At 37.6% G+C, this 18,469-nt stretch overlaps 2 protein-coding genes across 3 annotated transcripts in view; one reads left to right on the forward strand and one right to left on the reverse strand.

The window, feature by feature from the left end:
- Nucleotides 1-10,546, reverse strand: part of beat-IIIc (beaten path IIIc) — an 81,545-nt gene extending 70,999 nt beyond the window's left edge. The window contains exons 1-2 of one of the 2 annotated variants that reach the window (XM_017090429.4): nucleotides 10,165-10,546; nucleotides 966-1,079 (exon numbers count right to left, since the gene is read on the reverse strand). In XM_017090429.4, coding sequence (XP_016945918.3) covers nucleotides 966-1,020 — 55 coding nt within the window. In that variant the 5' untranslated portion in view covers nucleotides 1,021-1,079; nucleotides 10,165-10,546. The remainder of the gene's footprint in view (nucleotides 1-965; nucleotides 1,080-10,164) is intronic. The other variant, XM_017090430.4, reaches the window with a different exon arrangement.
- Nucleotides 10,547-16,926: 6,380 nt separating this feature from the next.
- Nucleotides 16,927-17,876, forward strand: LOC108013065 (phenoloxidase-activating factor 2-like). The gene is made up of 4 exons (XM_070996906.1): nucleotides 16,927-16,965; nucleotides 17,045-17,077; nucleotides 17,142-17,765; nucleotides 17,817-17,876. The coding sequence occupies exons 1-4, from the start codon at nucleotides 16,927-16,929 to the stop codon at nucleotides 17,874-17,876; spliced, it is 756 nt and encodes a 251-aa protein (XP_070853007.1).
- Nucleotides 17,877-18,469: the final 593 nt, after the last annotated feature.

An 18,469-nucleotide genomic window follows, 5' to 3' on the forward strand; every position in this document is an offset into this window, starting at 1 on the left:
AATACAAAACCTGGGTAATTTTATATTAGATATATATTTTTAAATGCTTAAATTTAAATTTATATAAGTTAGCCCGAACTTATATATTTAATAATGCATTATTTATTACTCAAAGGGTCATTGGCATAAAGAATGACATCTCTATTATAATTTTGGATTATAGACCGTAAATAAAACTTCTAATTTTTCCTGAAATGTTCACATTCCCTTAAAATGTCACTTAGAACATTTAAAGTTAATGGTTCTTTTTAGTTTAAAGTAATACGGCTTATAGTTTTTTTATTGACCAATAACAGTATACTTCATGAAACCTATTGTATAGTAAAGTCCCTGAACCATTCCCGGATGCAATTTCGCAATTCCGACCCATCGTGGGTGGTTTGGGGGCATTCAATTTCGCCACTGTTGATTTCGTTGTTGTTGTGGCAACAAAACACTTTTATTTTTGCTGTTGTTATTGCAGTTTTTGTTGTTGTTTGGCTTGGCCAGTTTCAAGTGTAAATTAATTTATGAGGCACGCCATGGAGCTGGCGCCAGGCTGCGGTCACAGACCCCCTCTTCGCACCCGCCCATGGAGCGAAATGTCAGCCAGAGTGTGAAATTTCATACTTGAATACTTGCCAAAACGTTGACAAATGAAGTCTGCATAATTGGCTAACATTTGGTCATGGAATCGGAGAGCTTTTACGAATATTTGGTGAATGAAGATAGGTAGAGAAAATTATTTTATTTTAAAATTCATGTGGGTTTATGAACACTACCCAAAAACATGGGCCATTCTGTTCTCTTTTAAATATCCTAATAAATAAACAATATTTAATAGAAATTACTTCAGTAAAGTGGAACCATTAGGGGTTTAAATCTTATACAACAAATTGGTTTTATAAACTACCAACACATTCCAAACTTCGATTCACCTCTGATATTTATGAAAAACGTGTTCAATTTGCGTTGACTTAACTCACCTTTCAGTGTGCCGATGAAAAACAGAGCGGCCAGCAAATTGAGATGGCCAAACATGTTGATTGTTGATTTCTGACGGATTTTTGTTTCGATTGGCTTCCTGCTCCGTTTTGTATCTGCAATGGAAGGAGTGAAAAAAAAATGAATATGTAAATAATTATTTCTTGGTCTAGACACGCCCTTGGTTTAGTCACTATAAGCGACAGAACATAAGGCAGCAATTTGTTTGTTTGTTTGGTCATAATAGAGACATTTTTGGTAAGAGGGTGTGTGATGCGGCCCAACCCAGGGAAAACAAGTGCGGAAGAACGCCAGCTGTCACCTGTGATCTGTAACCTGTTACCTGTTACCAGTCACCGATTCGCCTGTCATCATTCAAATGTCATTCTACCAAAGGGGGCGGGCCACAAATTGCCGATTGACACGGCACCTGACGCTAATCAAAACTACACATGCACTTTTGGGGTAAAAGCCCTTGGTTCATTTCCCCATTCCGCCTACGGGCAATTAAGTCTGGTTTTGTGTTTTGGGCCTGCTAAATTTTCATTACTGTGGCCATTGTCTGACCCAGGAACTGGGGGGGATTTGAATTCGATTGGGAGCCATGGGTAAGCCCACCTTTTCGTTCAATCGCCCAATGATTGTCATCGTAGGTGTGACTAATTGTTGGACATTTATCTTCTCTGCTTTCTTCTCGAATTTGATTTTTTCTGTATTCCTCTGGCCTCTTTGTTTTTCGGTTTTCCATGGAAGTCATGAATAATTTCCGTTCTAAATGGAAAGGCTGGGCTTTCCCTTTCTCCCCGTCTCTCTCTATCTCTCTGTGTCTCTAATTGATAGATAATTGAAGGTCTCGGTGGAGAAAGGGGAGTATTGATCAATTGGCTAGAGATGAGGCAGCAAATGATGAATGAACAATCTGATTGAGTGAGGGATAAGATGGGGCTCAATTTGATCATGAATGGTAATTCTTTCCATTGGATGATGTCACCTCGAGATTGCTGGACTAAACATGCTCAAGAAGATTGTCTGGAATTTATATGTCTGAAGCATTTATTTGAATATTTATTATTGATTCACTAGCCCTTGGATTACCTTTATGTAGTATAAGCTTAAAATTTATTTGTGGGCGATTTGTATTTAAATGTCACACATGTTTTTCATGCAGCCACATTTATTCTCTCATTTAATTTTATTAAATTTTAGACTTGACAAAATGTCAATTTCTATTGAAATATTATTACTTTTAAATATAAACTTCTTTCAACTAAGCTTTATTAAAATTTTATAGATTTTCTATATTTATTGATTAAATTTAAAACTTAAAATTGCTAACCATTTTACCTCTACGAATATTAAATATTGTATGAACTCGTGGCAATGTGTCAGGCTACAACTTCTGCGCATCCAAAAAATATCTAAAATCTCTGACACGAAGTTTTATATATAAATCTCATGTGGGTCACTGAAACTTTTTGATTGACAAATGCAGAAGACATTTATGGTGCGGATAGAATGAAATCAAATAAATTAGAGCCTCGAATGACTGTCAGGAAAGTGTTCGCATGCAGATGTAAACTTGGGCAATTCCACTAAACTGAACTCCAACTAGACTGTGACTATCCTGACTATAATGTGACTTGCATATCCGTGTATCTTTTGTATCCCCGTATCCCTGCACTCCACCCATCCGCTCGCTTTGTATCTGTTTGCTGGCACTGTAAACAAGTCAACAAGGACCGACTGCCATGGGCAACACAGCCCCACCCACATTTCCAGGTGGATTTCCCGCCCCCTCGACAGGTGCACAAAACGGGGCTCTAACATCGTCACACACGTCTCATTTTCCCTTCGCTTTTCGCTCCTTTTTTTTTTTTTTGGTTGCTGGCAAACTAATTTCAGAGCAAATGCGATACTGTCGCAAGTGACTGAGACGACTCCCCAGCCTGTTGTTGGGTTTCCTTTCCTCCGGTGGCTCAGGTGGTTCAGGTTGGGAGTGGTTCTGGTGCTCGTATGTCACCCTGTCAGCGATACCCTGACGCAGGTGAGTCCTCAGTGACCTCAAGAGTTGGCAAAGGTGGAGGTTGGGTCTTTGGATATGGGGGATTTTTCTCAAATTTACTTAAGGAAGTCGAACATATTTTAACCATTTTCTTATATATTTATTTTCATAAACAAGGATGGGTTACCTTATTATTATTTAAAAAGAGATATTTAATTTTATAGATCCAAAGAACAAACAAGAATTTTATAATTTGAGACTTTTAGAGACTTTTATTTATTTTTCAGTGCTCTACAGGCACATTGTTATCTCAAAGAACAGATCTTTAACCTTGTGACACTCACGGGATATTTTTTTTTTGGGCAGCCTAATTTACATAATTTCGTCGTTAAGTGGCGGAAAAGTGTAATCAAATGAATGAGTAGATAGTAGAGCCCAGGGGAATCAAATCCCAGAACTGCACTAACCATCAGTAATTAGATTGTAAAATTTACAGACCGAAATTAAATTGAAATTTTTGCACAATGCTTTGCCACGATTTGAAAATCCCAAATGTATGTTTTTAATTTTGACAAAAGGTCATTATGGTCAAAAGTTGGGAAAAGACAAAATGAAAAGCTCTGCAACTTTCGCTTTTCCCATTGTGGTTCATTGGGGGTTTTTAGCAGCTCTGACCCCCTTGCAAGTAAAATGTGTGAAAATTCTATGGGAAGTGATATGTTGCCAGGATCTCCACCCTCTCGCCATTTTGCCCTTGGCTATGGAAAATTGAAAAGTTATCAATTACCGTTCCTTTTTGAGTGATTGGCTTTGCCAAAACCCACCCCCCTATTGGAAGCGTATGCCAAAATTGTATTGTTTTTTGGGTTTCCCTCGCTCATCGTACATTTTCCGAGCTTCTTTGGATCAGCTTACAATTTCATGGCCCGAAGCGTATTGAGGTAATTGAATTTTGGTTTTTGGCCAAGCGGCTGATGAAGTGGGAATATCTAAGGTAGTACAATTTTAAAATTACCAGTCGGGAAAATGTACAAATTTCGGTAGGTAGATTAAGTTTGTAATTTTGTGAGGGCACCTGGTTAATTGCAGCAATTTATAGAAGGGCAAAAGCATTATGCAATATAGCTGAGTATGCTCCCGTTTAGCAAATGTAATTTATTTGAATAATTGGCCGCATTTAAATTGTGATAAATACACAATTATCAAAACAATTGCACAAAAATATCACAAAATTCTGCAAAAATAAGCTAATATAAACTGCAACAAATCACTTTTCATTTAAAAAGCTTCAATTCAAAAGCCCACCCTCAGATTCTATTAGAAATTAACCCATAAAACCACCACTTAATTCGATTCACCCACTTGACTTGATTGAAGGCAGATCAAATTGCCCAAATAAAAACCAACAAAATTACGATGATGGGAATTAATTAATAAGTCCGTACCATAAATAACAAGAGATATAAATAGATAGGGGAAAAGCAAGAATTCCATTGCGAGACCAAATAAAGAGGAATGTGTTTTTTTAGAATTTATTGCATTTGAGTGGGAGGGCCACTTGCCGCGTTGCCAAATCGATTTCAAAACTTCATAAACAACCCGGGCGAAGAATTCCCCTTCGGCAACATTTGAGAAATCTCGACCCGGCCAATAAACTGGGAACAAAAAAAAAACATCACCGAAATGAATCGAAATTTATAAACAACAAAAAGCTGCAGTTTGTGCGCCTTAATTTGTTTATTTTGTGCTAAAGAGCAACACGCATCGAGTGCAATAAAAAATCAACAGGCGGCATAAAAAACGGAGTGGCAGGGGTAAAACTTACAGAATTTATAAACTGTGCAAACTTTGGCCAAGAGGGGCAGCCGTAAAAAAGGCAAAAACTGAGCAGAAAGGGAATATTTATGCAAACGTCAATTGGGCTGCAATTGAATTGAGCCAAGGGGCATGGCGCATGAGGAATGAAACATGAGGCATGAGGCACGTACTTTCAGATGCCCCATCAAATGGCGGGATCTTTCAAGAATACCCTATCTGGAGGGGTTTATCTGGTAAAATATTGTCCAAAGGTAACTCAATTTACTTTAAATAAGGTATTGAAGTTTGATCCATGGCTGTAATGCCTTTATTTTCACTATTTATTATAGGTATTTAATTTAGTTTATAATTGTTTGGGTCTATAAAGTATCCTTTTATAAAATTATATTATCTAATTCGCCTTTGCTTTTGAAAAACAAATTTGCATTTAATTAAAACTAACCGATAGGAGTCTCTATACATTTTATGGGAAAATATAGCCCATTTTAATTGCCAGAGCATTTCCAATTCGATGAGTTTTCATTTGTATCTTTTATTAGGCGCCCCTTCCACAGCCCGCCCAAATTGATATACAAGTTAGACAACGTGACGTATGAGTGATGATGCGTGTGTGCCCCCTTTTCGAGGCCCTCCCCCTTTTCCCACCCACCGTGTAAACATTCAATTCGTTGGTAGCGGCATATGATTGCCATATTTGCCATGGAGCCAGTTCCGAAAAGTGTTCGATAAATGGGAAATTAGGTTGCAACGACGCCGGCGCCAATTCCAAAAAAAAAAGAGGAAAAACAAGAGGAACAATCGGAAAAGCGAAAAGAGTTTCCACTGGCTTGTTTATGCCCGTAGCAGCCACTTGAAGCTGTTGGAAAATCCGCCCCGCAACCCCTTTCACCAACCCCCTTTCTCCACTAATGGCCAGCTTTTGATTGACTGACGAGCGAACGAGTTGAATGATTGCCTGCTGCACATATTGATTTGCATCTAGTGGATCGCCCATTTGCCGTAATTTGCCCTACACAATGCCATAATTTATTTGATTGATATGCCATATATGCGCACAGTGTATATGTGTCATCCCCTACCTATATATATCGCATGAATTTTAAATTTATTTGCCTTGGCTTCTCGCCATTTGTTTGCCGCTAATTTGACTGTCAATCAATCGGTGAATGCAAAAGTTTTTTCTGTGCCACATAAATATTTTCCGTTTGTAAATTCGCCATAAGTAAATACACACATACCCATTTGTTTGATATAATTCGCTGACGTTCAATGTTTGATTTCAGTTATTTATACACATTGGGATATAAAAGCAATATTATTCCCTGACATAAAACAAATTCCTCTGGTAGTTTTTTCTCTTTTTACATGAAATATATGGCTATGTTTTTGATATTGTTTATCAATAAAATATTCGTTGAAATGGTAATTTTTTCCAATGCTTTAAGTTTATAAGGCAGCTTAAATATTTTATTAATCATTTAAATGTTTATTGAGCCAAGGCATGTTTGATTTAATTAATTTAATGTAATCTTAAAACCTTGTAGTTCAATGAGAACAAGAACTTGAATATTAACTTATGAAATTAAGTTTACCTGCTTTAACTAAAAAACTAGATCTAAGGAAATATCACACACAAACATTTTCATTAAGCCAATTCCAATCAATTCCGGACCGGCCACTTTATGCATCAAATTTTCATTGAATTTCTGAGTTGTATATTTATAATAAATTCTATACGGAATTTCCATGGAGAGTAGAGAGCTCAAATTAATTGTCGGTAAGAAATCCAAGAGGAGGAGTCATTTCCTAACAAATTTTTCCGGAGAACAAGGAACAAAGGTTTTATTTAGCTTGGGCCGAGGCCATCTCAATTGGGAATATGCCATAAATTTGCAGAAAAATTGAAAACAGAGGAAGGAAAAATACGATTTCACTGTGTAAAATATATTTTTGTATGTCTTCACTTTTTGGCCCGTAACATCGTCGTCATCGTCATCATCATCATCATCGTCTTGGCCATCATTTATTCATGACAATTTTTGCTCCTCACAGCTGCAGCCTGTAAATGTGGAATGAAAATGGAGTCACAACTATACCGAGTGCTTTGAGGTGAATTTTCCTGCAAATGAAAAACCCACTCATCGATAATGCAGGCGAGAAACCGCAGGAAAATGGGGGTAGAGGAAATGTAAAGCAATTTTCGGCCCATAAATGAATGAGGAATATTTATACTTTTCGGCCAGACAATAGTCTGAGTTTGGTATCCAGGGCAAAGGTCCTCACTCCAAAAATAAAACGAAAAAATGCCTATTTTCCATAACTTCAGCCAGATGACAAGGGGAAGCCCAAAATTCAAACTGTGCAAATGAGTTGGCCACAAAATGTCAGTTACAGACACCTCGCCAAACTTTATTTTCCCCTTTTACGTACCGCAAACGCGCCGAAAAATCTTGAGGTAAGAAAACGACGAGAAGGAGTTGGTGGAAGTTTTCTCTTTTTTTCCCCATTTCGTGCAAATAAAATCAATCAATTTTTGGTCTGGCAAGTGGCAGTAGCAACCAGTGGAAAGCAGCAGCCAAAGCAGCATTCTAAGTGCTCGTCCGACACTGAAATCTATTTGCCAAGGTGATGACAAAAACTGTGGAGCCAGGGGAGGAAAATTGGAAAAGTATTAAGGGGAGTTTCGACTTCTTTTATGCTTCTTAGAAAGCTAGATAGATAAGCAGGATGCACTTAAATTGTTAGCTTAACAGTCGGAAAAAAGATTGAGGGCTGCCTCGAAATGTTTGCTTTAATCTTTGTAATACTTCCATTCTATTTTGTATCATTTAATAATAAATTAGGCTTATTACAATTTTTATACCCCTTCACCTATTTTTATTTAGTTCCGTTCTTTCAAAATCATTAAAATTCTAAAAATAAGAATTATATTAACAGCAGTCTAAAATACTTTTGTTTTAGCGGCATGTGCCACTTTTATATCATTTTGCGCCTTGAAATGCTTGCTTTAATATTTGTTATACTTTTCAACTAAAACTAAAATGTTTTTTTCTATTTTTAATTAGTTAATGTTATACGAAATATAACAAAAAGTTTAACATCATGCTTAAAATGTTTTTGGATATTTTTCACTGACCTCATTTTAGAGACATGTGCTATTTTATATTATTTATCTAGAGCCCGACTTAGAGCATTCAGACTGCTCCCATTGAGACGAGACTCCTTAACAAGTCATCGATTTTCAGGGCAGACGGTACAAGCCCACTTTTGAGTTCGGTTCCGTAATTAATAGAATCAACTGGAGAAGCAAACCCTCAAGTGTTGAATGATTTAGCAGCCCCCTCTCCTTTCCAATTTGATTTTACCATCGAGAGGCGGCGGGGAATTTTCATTAACAAAAACCGCAATGGGAATGGGAACACACAATTTTCGAGCCCTGTGTCGATTTCTGTAAAATGCCCGAAAATAAAAATCAATCAACACGTTCGCTTAATAGACCGTCGACTCTCCGCTCAAATGTAAATGTATCTGCAAGATACATTTTCGAGTATAAGTATTGCACAAAGACAAATTGCTTTTGTCTCTAATTTTAACACGACTTTGACGGGCTCTTCTTCTCTCGACTTTGCTTTAATTTGTTTGCCGTGGGAGTGAAAAAATGTTCACACGGGTAAGGGTTTTTTGTCTACGCTTTTTTCTGTGTGTTCCTTGAGTTCTGCTTGGAATTGATTGGCGCACGTTTTGCGCGTGGCTTAGCAAAAAAAAAAAAAAAGAAAACAAAAGCGAAATACGAAGAAAAACTTTACCCAATAACCAAACAAAAAGCGAGAGTAAAAGTCCAACAATTTTTTTATGGGGGCTCACGAAAAATGCATTCCGAAAATTTTCACATTTACATTTGGGGTTTTTCAGCGCTCTGCTTTATCTTCTTTGGGGTTCTTCTGCTGGTTCAATCTTTATTGAATGTCTGCCCGGCGTCTCCAACTTCATGTTTTTATTTTTTTTTTGAGGCAGCAGCAGCACTTTGTGGGTGCTTAAAACAGCTGACAGGCCCCACTGACAGATTGATGTATGTTGATTCTGCCTTCTCCCTGCTTTTTCCCAGCTGAATATTTTCCACACTCTTAATGAAAATATTTCTGTTTGTGCTATTTTCATTTGACTTTGCGGCCTGTTCGGAGATTTATGTCTTTGCCGGGATTTTCGCCCGTCTTTAACCTGAGTTAATTTTTATTGCGGGGGCTAATAGGGCACGCACCTCGACATCTCCTAAATCTTTGACAATTTGACTGCATTTGGGCTAAAATATATTTTCGTTTGGCTGGGGTCTTGTGAACTGAGTGTTTTACAAATTTTGGATTTGTTTGAGTGGTGAAAAGGTCAATTTCGTTGTCTCTAAGACTTTGAGTTTAAAGAAAATACCTAGTCTAAGGATTAAGTTCTACTTTCCTCTTTTGGTACGTGGGGAACTTTGAGTGTGTTAAGAGAAAAAGAGATAGGCGAAAAATGGTTGGGAGAAGTAGAGGTGACATCTCAAGTGACTGGATCAACATCTTAATGCTTTTTGAGTAATGGCTCCGAGTTCTGCATAATACATAACTTCCACACTATTTAATTGTTTTTTGGTACCTTTACATGTACTATTTATTATATAGTTGAGACGTGTACATAAAAGTTAGAATCCCTTCATTGGATCTGCATTATCATTTCAACCTTTAACGTTGGCCTTTAGCAAATACATTTAGGTTCTACGAAAAGTTTTATAAAGATCATTCTTCCACGATCAACAATAGTTTTGTTGATTGTCAATTCAAACAAATCGTTATTATCAGTGAAGGAAATGCAAATATAAGCCTCTGATTTAAGCAACAATCTAAATCTGAGCTTCGGCTGAGATTAAACCACTTGAACAGTTGTAAATTTATTTAAATCCATTGGCAGTTGCTTGATATATTTCCGCAAAGGATTTGCCAAATTGTAAACCCTTTTTCCGGCAAAACCCAAAGGCAAAAGCAAAACTTGCCAACGCATAAACAAATGTGCCAAAAACACAGTAGAAAAACTGTGTGGAAAATCTCGCGCGCTTGCAGAAAAATAAACAAAACAATGGGAAACCCACAAAAAAATGAATCGGTTCCATTTGCTGACCCTAAAAAAAAGGAGCCAAAAGAAGGGATAGCCTCTGGAAGTGGGCGGTGGCTTGTGGGGGTGTGGCGTTTAACCCCATTGTAGGTATTTGTGTTTATTTTGGTATAAAATATTTGTTTATTTATACAAGACTCCTCTTTTATGCCGCACTTTTTTTTAAGTTTTACATAAATATTATGACAGTCCGAAATATGTATTGTTTCATTTAATTGGGCTGGCCTGCTTTCACTTACTTTTTGTGACTTTATAGAGAGGTTATGATCTTTGTTCTTTGCTAAATGAGCGATTAAGTGAAACACTTTTCTCCAGATCACTTTTGATTGGTTTAATGCTGTTCTGCACGCAGTTAATCAGCTGTTTTCGATCACATTTCGTTTGCTATCATTTCGAAAGTGGTTTTTTGAACTCTCAACTGTTACACTGAATCACTTTTTAACCGCTCACGCTTGGGTGGCGATTTTGGGGGTTTTATGGGGGGTTTTTTGTTGTTAATTTTTTTTTTGTTAACCGGTCACACAAACGCACACTCACACACAGATGACACTGAGGGTACTGTAGCCCTTAATCCAAGCGTCCGTGACTGCGATCCGTTACAATGCTCGCGTTGAAAAAGACTAAACGTATCTTTCAGATACATTCGCTCGCATTCGTTTCGTGTCGTTTCTAGCCGAACAAGTTGCCTCGAACATGTTGCAGGAGTTCGTGTTGCACGGAAGTATCCTGCTGATTGGTTGATTTTACTTCGTCGTTCAGTTTCCGGCTGCAATTATAATTTATCGTTTCAAAAGTTTAATACAAAAAAAATAAGTAAATTATTTTTGTAAGCAAAAATCCATTTATTTATACGGAAATCGTATATGGCAAGTTTTATGTACTCGTTGAAGATATGTAACCAATAGAAAAAAGATTTTTGATTAAATTTATATATATGAAGTAAATATAATCTTTATCAGGATATCTAGCAGATTTATCCTGATCCGGCCATAGGAACGAAGGGAAGAACGAAAGCAGCCGAGTAACCACGAACTGGCGCCCTCTAGCGGTTTTTTCCCGCAACATCACTCTTATACGCTTTCAGCAGAGTTCTAACAGCACGAGTTCGATGTGAAATGTTTGAGGAGGAGAAGCGGCGCATTCAAAACAAGTTCGAAGACCAGCATCGTTATTTTGGTCTCCCTTACAGCTCTGAAGAACTAACTAGTTGGAGTTATTTTATACAGTTTTGGACTTAATTATTGGCACAGCAACAAAACCTTTAAAATCATATGATTTTTTCCAGCTGCTAAAAAATTGTTCTTCGCACCTTGCAGGCCTTTTAAAAGGCTATGGGATATTCACAAATCCTAGCCAAACTCCTTCCTATCCTAAGCTTGAATCTGTGCCGAGTAGATCTGACACTAGCCATTTTGTGATCCCTTCGCCTCCCCGGCCAGTAGGCAGCTAATCTCTAAATCGATTGACCCTAACCCTACAAATGAAATATTACTTTTCGAATTATACATTAACTTTTTAAAGTGTAACCATTTATGTTTTAGTTTAAGCTACTTAAACGATTCTAAGATTTAAAAAACTTTTTGAGGCACGCCCCATTGGTAAAAAAAAATAACCAAATCGATTAAGCTTTAACGAGAGAGTTAATTACAACACAAGTAAGCCAATAAATTTGTTCAGCAAAATGTGGCTCATATTTTGGGCTTTTTCATTTTTACACATTATGTGTAAATGGTAAAATAACTAAGAAACCTATATAGTATAGAGAATTAGCCATATTATCTAATAAAACGACGTCTCAGACAAATATAAGCGTAGCAGATAGAGTGAAACAGTCTTAAAGTTGAAAATATTTGCTGTGTCTATTATTTAGTTCATCTCTGTATACATTTTTTGAAACCATTCTAATATTTAATTTTTTGTTTCTGTATAATTTGTAAGGACTTTATACATTAGCTCTGTTAAAAAACATCCAAAGAAATTTAATTAGGGATTTAAGAGCCATAAGATTTAAAGGCAACCGGATATTTCCCACTAATTTTCTTGGCAAATGATAGATGGCTCATAAGCTTGCTAAATGGATGCAACTTCAGAAGATTTCCGTCGAGTCAATTGGCAGTCAGAGGTGTCTGTGGGCGTAGGTCAGGGATAATGAGCATCTTATTGATTGAAGTTGGTGGGTTGTGCTGACCGAGCTACAAATGAAAACTTAAGTGAAATATTTTATTTAATGCTTTTAATTTAAGAAGGAAACTTCTTAAAAATTTGTTTAAGCACGATTTTGTTCAGTTGTTTTCAAATATTTTTTGATATGACTTACAAGATAGCTTTAAAAATATTTTTAAATACTCACCTAAACTAATTCTAATAAGAAATCCTACCTGACTTACCAAAGGTTCAATCGTTCATGCATGAACATGATCAACAAAAATATTTGTCCTGTAGTTTTATGACCTCTTAGTGATAAACAGGTACTGCTAGGGATATCTTTCCATTATTAGGTAGAAGTCCAGATGTTTTTGTTTACCAATCCAAGCAAAACACAGAAAAAGTAGAAACAGCGATAACACTGAGTGAGTTCTTTAAAAGAATTTCGTTCAATTAAATATAAATAGCATTGAATTTTATAAAATGTTTAAAATCAAAAGTGCTTATGGGAATTTGTGATTTTGTTATTAGTTTGTAAGGTAGATTGAAACAAATTTAAATGAAATTTTATGTTAAGTAAGTTAATAAGTATAAGTTTTCCAGGAAAACTTTTCCCTAGTCAATTTTCGTTCTTTGATAACTGAATTAGTATGAAAGACCAAGAATGAAACCCTTACACCTTATGACCAAAATACCATGGTCACACATCTGTGCATAAACTTAGCCACTTTATGAAGCACCTTCACATCCTGCGCCCCTGAACCTACGGCGATTGCCACATGCCCCCGAATTTCCCCATTGAGACTTGCCGCAAGAAAATCTTCTGACCATATCTACTTATAATGTAAATAGCGGCACGCCCATAAAACAATTTGCCCCGTCTTACAAATAACCCAAGAACGAGGCAGCAACAAATTTAACACTTAATTGTATTAACAGGCACAGTCATACAGAAAGGGAGGGATATATATATAAATGTATAAGGGGCATGGGTAATCCCAGGCAAAAACCAAATCCGGACTCGTGTCCAGTTTGTTGTTGTTTGCTTAGACAGTTTAGGGCCGCCCGCACAAAGGGCCAATACAAAAAGGGGCTATAAGGCCAAGAAAACAACCCGAGAAGGCTGAGATTGGAATGGGGAAAATATAGGGAGGAGTGCCCTGGTTTGATTGATGATTTTATGACATTGTTTACTCAAGTGATGATGAGAGGAGTAAGCAGATAGCCGGCCATCCCGTCCGTTGTTGTGTCCTTTCAAGCCGGTGTCGAATGAGACTCGCTACCCGGACCCTCCTAATAACTCCCCAGGCCCCACGACACTCTCCCTTTTTTATGGTCCTTCCCCGGAATGCTATCAATCTTTTGCTTATTAGGGATAATATTACAATTACTTGTAAGTGAGATAAGCCCCAGGGCAGCCGAGTGTCCTTAGGTGGAGTTGGGATTCGGGTTTATCCGGGGCTCGCCTCGGGTTAAGTGTTCAAGTGGTTGCTTTGATCTTGGGATATGTGCGATTGTGTTGTGTAAACAGATATCGGTTCAAGTGAAGAAGCCAAATGATTGACAAGATGAAATAGGGGAAGTCTTCGCGAAGAAGAGTTCTTCGGGGAAAATAGAAGAGGCGCCTAAAATGACTTTTCTGACTAAAACATGCCGCCAATAGATTCAATTACATTGAAGTACCCTTTAGTTTTCCTTATATAAGAAAAATTAAAAGCAGTATCTAATATAAAATAATATTTTTCTGTAGTTTTTAGATGGTGTTTTAAAAATACTTCCCGAGGAGGTAAATTTAAGTAGAAAAGGTAAAAGTTGTTAACGTTAAATTTAAACATTAATCATTATTTCAAAATAATTTATGGTTCATTGCTACTGATCTCCCTCTTAATAATATTTCCCCTATTATCTTCTTTTCGTTCAAAAAAAGCGAGCTACTAGCACCTTTCTGGGCTCCTCTCACCTGTCTCATCTCAGCTCAACCTGTTTCAATTTAGTCATAAACCCGGGCACATATACCTGCAGCCAAAAACACCCGCAGGTTTCAGTTGAGCGCTGTGTTTTGTGTTCCGTCGGTTTGGTCAGGAAGCCAGCTGGTTCCATGGTCACTACACTGCCGCATGTCCTTTATCCTTTTGTCCTGGCCTGGTTTGATGATAAATTAGAAAGGGGGCTGTGGGACGAGGGCGGGGCAGACGGCATTTGCGGCTCTTTAGTTGGCCTCACCGGCGTTTACCTTTCTTTCGTCTTTCTTCTTCTGGCTCCGTACATTTTTTATTGCTTTATTATGGTCTTCGAGCGAAAGTCCTGTCTTTGGACCAAGGACCTCTATGGCAGTTGATGTGTGTTTGTGTTTTGAGCAGAAGTAACGGAGCCGATGAGTGGTTACATCACCGGTTAATGGCTTGGTAATTGCCTGGTGAATTTGTTGGCCATTGCCTTTTGGATTTTAAATTAGTATAGATTTACTTTAAGATTAACTAGATATTTAAGGCTTTTAATAATTCCTAAGATTTTTGTTATGAAATATTTTATTATAAAAATCAAAAAGTAAGTATTTGCAAGGCTAAGAACATGTCAATTTATTGCAAGGTATATGTAAATGTTGTTATTATTGATACTTTTCAAGGGGAAGACCAAGAAAGAGATCCCCAGGACACGTGTCAAGAAGCAACATACCCAGCAGATACCCCCATTGGTTTACGATTTTTCATCAGCTGCTCTTTTCCCCAGCAATAAAAAAAAATAGATCAGCCTTGAACCGCAGAGCAATAAAAATTAAAACACGTTTTCGATCCGTGGCAGGACTTTTCCTTTCCTTTCCGGGAAGGGGATGGATTTGGTATTTGAACACATGTCAAGCTGTCAATGTTTATCTATTCTGGGGGAAGGTGCCTATCTCGTCTCTCTCGCTTTCAACTCTCCACGTGAAGTGGCAGCCGTGAATTGAGGATTATCGGGCGTCTTGTTGATTTATGGCCAGGCAAACACACACAAAATGTACCAAAATTCGAGTCAAAATGTGATTGAAAACTGATAAGCCACATAGGATTGGCTTGGGGGGCGGCCAAGGGTTTTCCATAGGTGTAAAGGGGGGCTTAAAGGAAGTGTTAAGGGCTGCAAAAGGGGGTTATTAGTGAAACTGTCAGCTGGGCGAAAGTGTTGAGTGCACGTCCATCAAACTTGGTCTGCGGTCAGAGGACTGGGATTCAGATTGGGCATTTCACAGAAGGGCATTGTGATCTTCTCCGGAGTTTGTCATGTTTTGTTGAGACTTTACACTGAAAATAAATGAGAAAACTAATCTTAATCTCCCTTTGTTGGCATATTACAATTTTTCAAGGTCATTGTGAAAGGGAAAAAATTATAAGAAATAATATTGTAGAATAGTTACTTACCCCTCCAATCAATGACTCGGCTAGGCCGTTCATATCAGATGAAGTTGGTAAACGACGCTGATCGTAGGGACTCCCTTCATTAAAAAGAATTATCATAAGTCATCATAAAAATAAAATAAAGACTTTTTATAAAACTGTTAGCCATATGAATAAACCCACTCTGTAGATTAATTATAGAAAAGCTTTAAAAAATGTATCAAGTACAACTACTGAGATTTAGGTATTTTTGGCATAGTGGAGTATGTAAGGTAAGTAGTTTTCCTGTGCACAGAGATGTAAGCAATGCAGATGCCTTAATTTACCACTAATTTGTGCTTATCTCGCCACATTCCCCTGACAACTTTGTGCCACATGCTACGCCCGACTTGGGCGGCAGTTGTAGCTGCATCAGAGGCCTGGGAACGGGGAGTTCCTTGGGGAAACCCCACTTGCAACCGATGCAAATCGCTTTAGCGACGCCTGTTTATGGGAAATTGCGCTCGAGTAAGCAAACTGGAAGCCGACCAAGCCCCAAGACTAAAACTGGACATCAGTCAAGCATTTATCAAGCATTAGCCCGTTCTGGCAGAGGAATTTGGGTTCTGGGAACCCGACCGTATGGGGAACTTTGTTGCAACCCCGCCAGGTGATGGGGAAACTATTTTTAGGGCCGTTCCTTTAATATATATTTTAAAAAAATGCATTGTAAAATATAAAATTTTTTTTTATTTTCAATCGAAAATTAAATAAATGGAAATAATCGTTAGTCTTTTCATTTATAAAAGTATAATAACAAATTTTTCGAACTTGGAATCCTTACATTTTGATGTGATAAATTTATATATATTTCATTTTAGTTCTATTGCTAATTAATGTCAGGGTTTTAAAATTTAATGTATTCAAGTATTTATTTAACTTTGTTTATTTAATTACATTGCATTTAAGAACAGAGCAATTAAACATTTAGAAGTAATTAATAAAATTCTTATCAGAAATGAATCACACAGCTTTGTGTAAAAATATTATTTTAGCTAAAATGGAAATCTGTTCTTAAAACTCAGAATAAACGGTTTGCGGATTTTATGTATGGCTATATATATATATATAGTTCAAAGTAGCTGACTCGCGTGGCAATTTTAAATTTGATTCGAATTGATAAATTCCAAAGTTAAGTACGAGTATATCCTGGGAATTACATCTCATTGGTTTTAATTTCTTGATTAGAAATATAAAGGTGTATTTTAAGTTATCATTTAAGTCTGAAAAAATTTATATGTATTTATATGTATATTTTTTATTGTGACTGAGACGTACAGAAAAGCGCAGCTATTCATCTCAGCTTCTCAGTCATTTCAAGAGTTTCAAGCAAAATGACACGATTTTGGGTAATCGGAACTGTTCTTCTAGGCTGCTTTCTTTTGGGCAATGCCTGCGAACACTGTGTTTCGAAAGAACATTGTTTAGAAGAGAAACCTTTAACCAATGATAGAGGAAAATACTGTTCACCAGAGCAAATCTGTTGTGAGATTTTACGCGAAGTGAGTTTTTCAAGATAATGTATGTATAATAATGTATAATAAACGAACTTTTATTTTGGCAGAGTTTTAATTCGATCCAATCTGAAGAGCAAGAAGTAAGTATAACAGTCTAATTTGCTTTAAAATGATTTATAATTAATAATTTCTAATTATCAACAGAGATCGTCAAAGGAACGACTAATTTCTAGAGATCAACAACTATGCGGACTGAGCAATGCAAACGGCTTGGATTTTGGGCAAGAGGTCACTGAAGATCAGTCAAAGCCCGGTCAATATCCCTGGGTGGTGGCTCTATTCAGCAATAATGAGTACTTTGCGGGTGGATCCTTGATAGCACCAAATGTTGTCCTCACAACAGCTCCCCGTTTAAGATATAAGATCGCCGAAGACATTGTTGTCAGGGCTGGTGAATGGGACTTGGACTCTGAGGAAGAGGACTTTGCTTTTGAGGAGCGTCAAGTGAAGAGCATTACGATCCACGAAAAATTTGATTACCCTAGCGGTGCCAACAACTTGGCCCTGCTATTCCTAGACGAACCATACGAGTTGAAGGATCACATCAGAACTATATGTTTAGCTACTTCACTAAAATCATACGATAAACGTCGCTGCATTGTGGCCGGTTGGGGTAATATAAAGTTGGTGGATCTAGACAATTCGGCGATTCTAAAGAAAGTTGAATTACCCGTGATGAACAAAAACACATGTCAGGAGCAGCTAATCAGTCGAGCTTATGCATTGGTTTCGTACGGTCGTGTTAAGCTTCTAATCAGCAACCAGAGAGTGATCTCGGACTTCTTTTGTTGTGCTTATCTGCGCGCAATCTATTTTTAGACACCGCCCGCCGGTGTCTTTACCGAGCTCGATCAATTTATCACCCGAGCGAAAGTGTAAGCGTTGTGTACGACTTTGCCCATTGGGCTAGGTCTTGTCTCTCGCTTGTGCACCCACTGCCCAGCGGGAGATAAGAAGTAAAGACTTTGAATTTATTGTATTTGATTTCTATTATTTTCCTAATCGAAAATATAGTAAATTAATAAATGGACAACAACACACCTTCTTATCCGCTGCTCTCGAAAGAGCTGTCCGGATTTGAGAAGATGAAGGAAATCGCTGGCCAATCTCCAGCGGAACTACGAGCCAAGCTTGCAAGAGATTTGGCTCGACGGCATTTGGACACTCTACGGCAACAAAACGCAGATGCTGTTAAAACCAGCTCAGCAACACCTGTAACTAACACCGTTACAGCAACAAGTGCCAGTTCTGGCACCACCACTTACACCGTTGCAGCTTCTTCATATATGACTCCAGTTTCTACAGCAGAATTGTCTTTGGGGGTTAATAACTTCTCAACAGTGCCCCCTATCGGGTGCTCGTTTCAAGCACCAAGTACTTCTCTTCGCAGGAAACGGAACCCTTCAAACTGCAGTAAGGAACCAGCCAACATAAAGAAGAGCAAAGCCAATGTAAATAATGCCAAAATCGGT

Source organism: Drosophila suzukii, chromosome 2L, assembly GCF_043229965.1.
Source record: "Drosophila suzukii chromosome 2L, CBGP_Dsuzu_IsoJpt1.0, whole genome shotgun sequence".
Classification (NCBI taxonomy): Eukaryota; Metazoa; Arthropoda; class Insecta; order Diptera; family Drosophilidae; genus Drosophila; species Drosophila suzukii.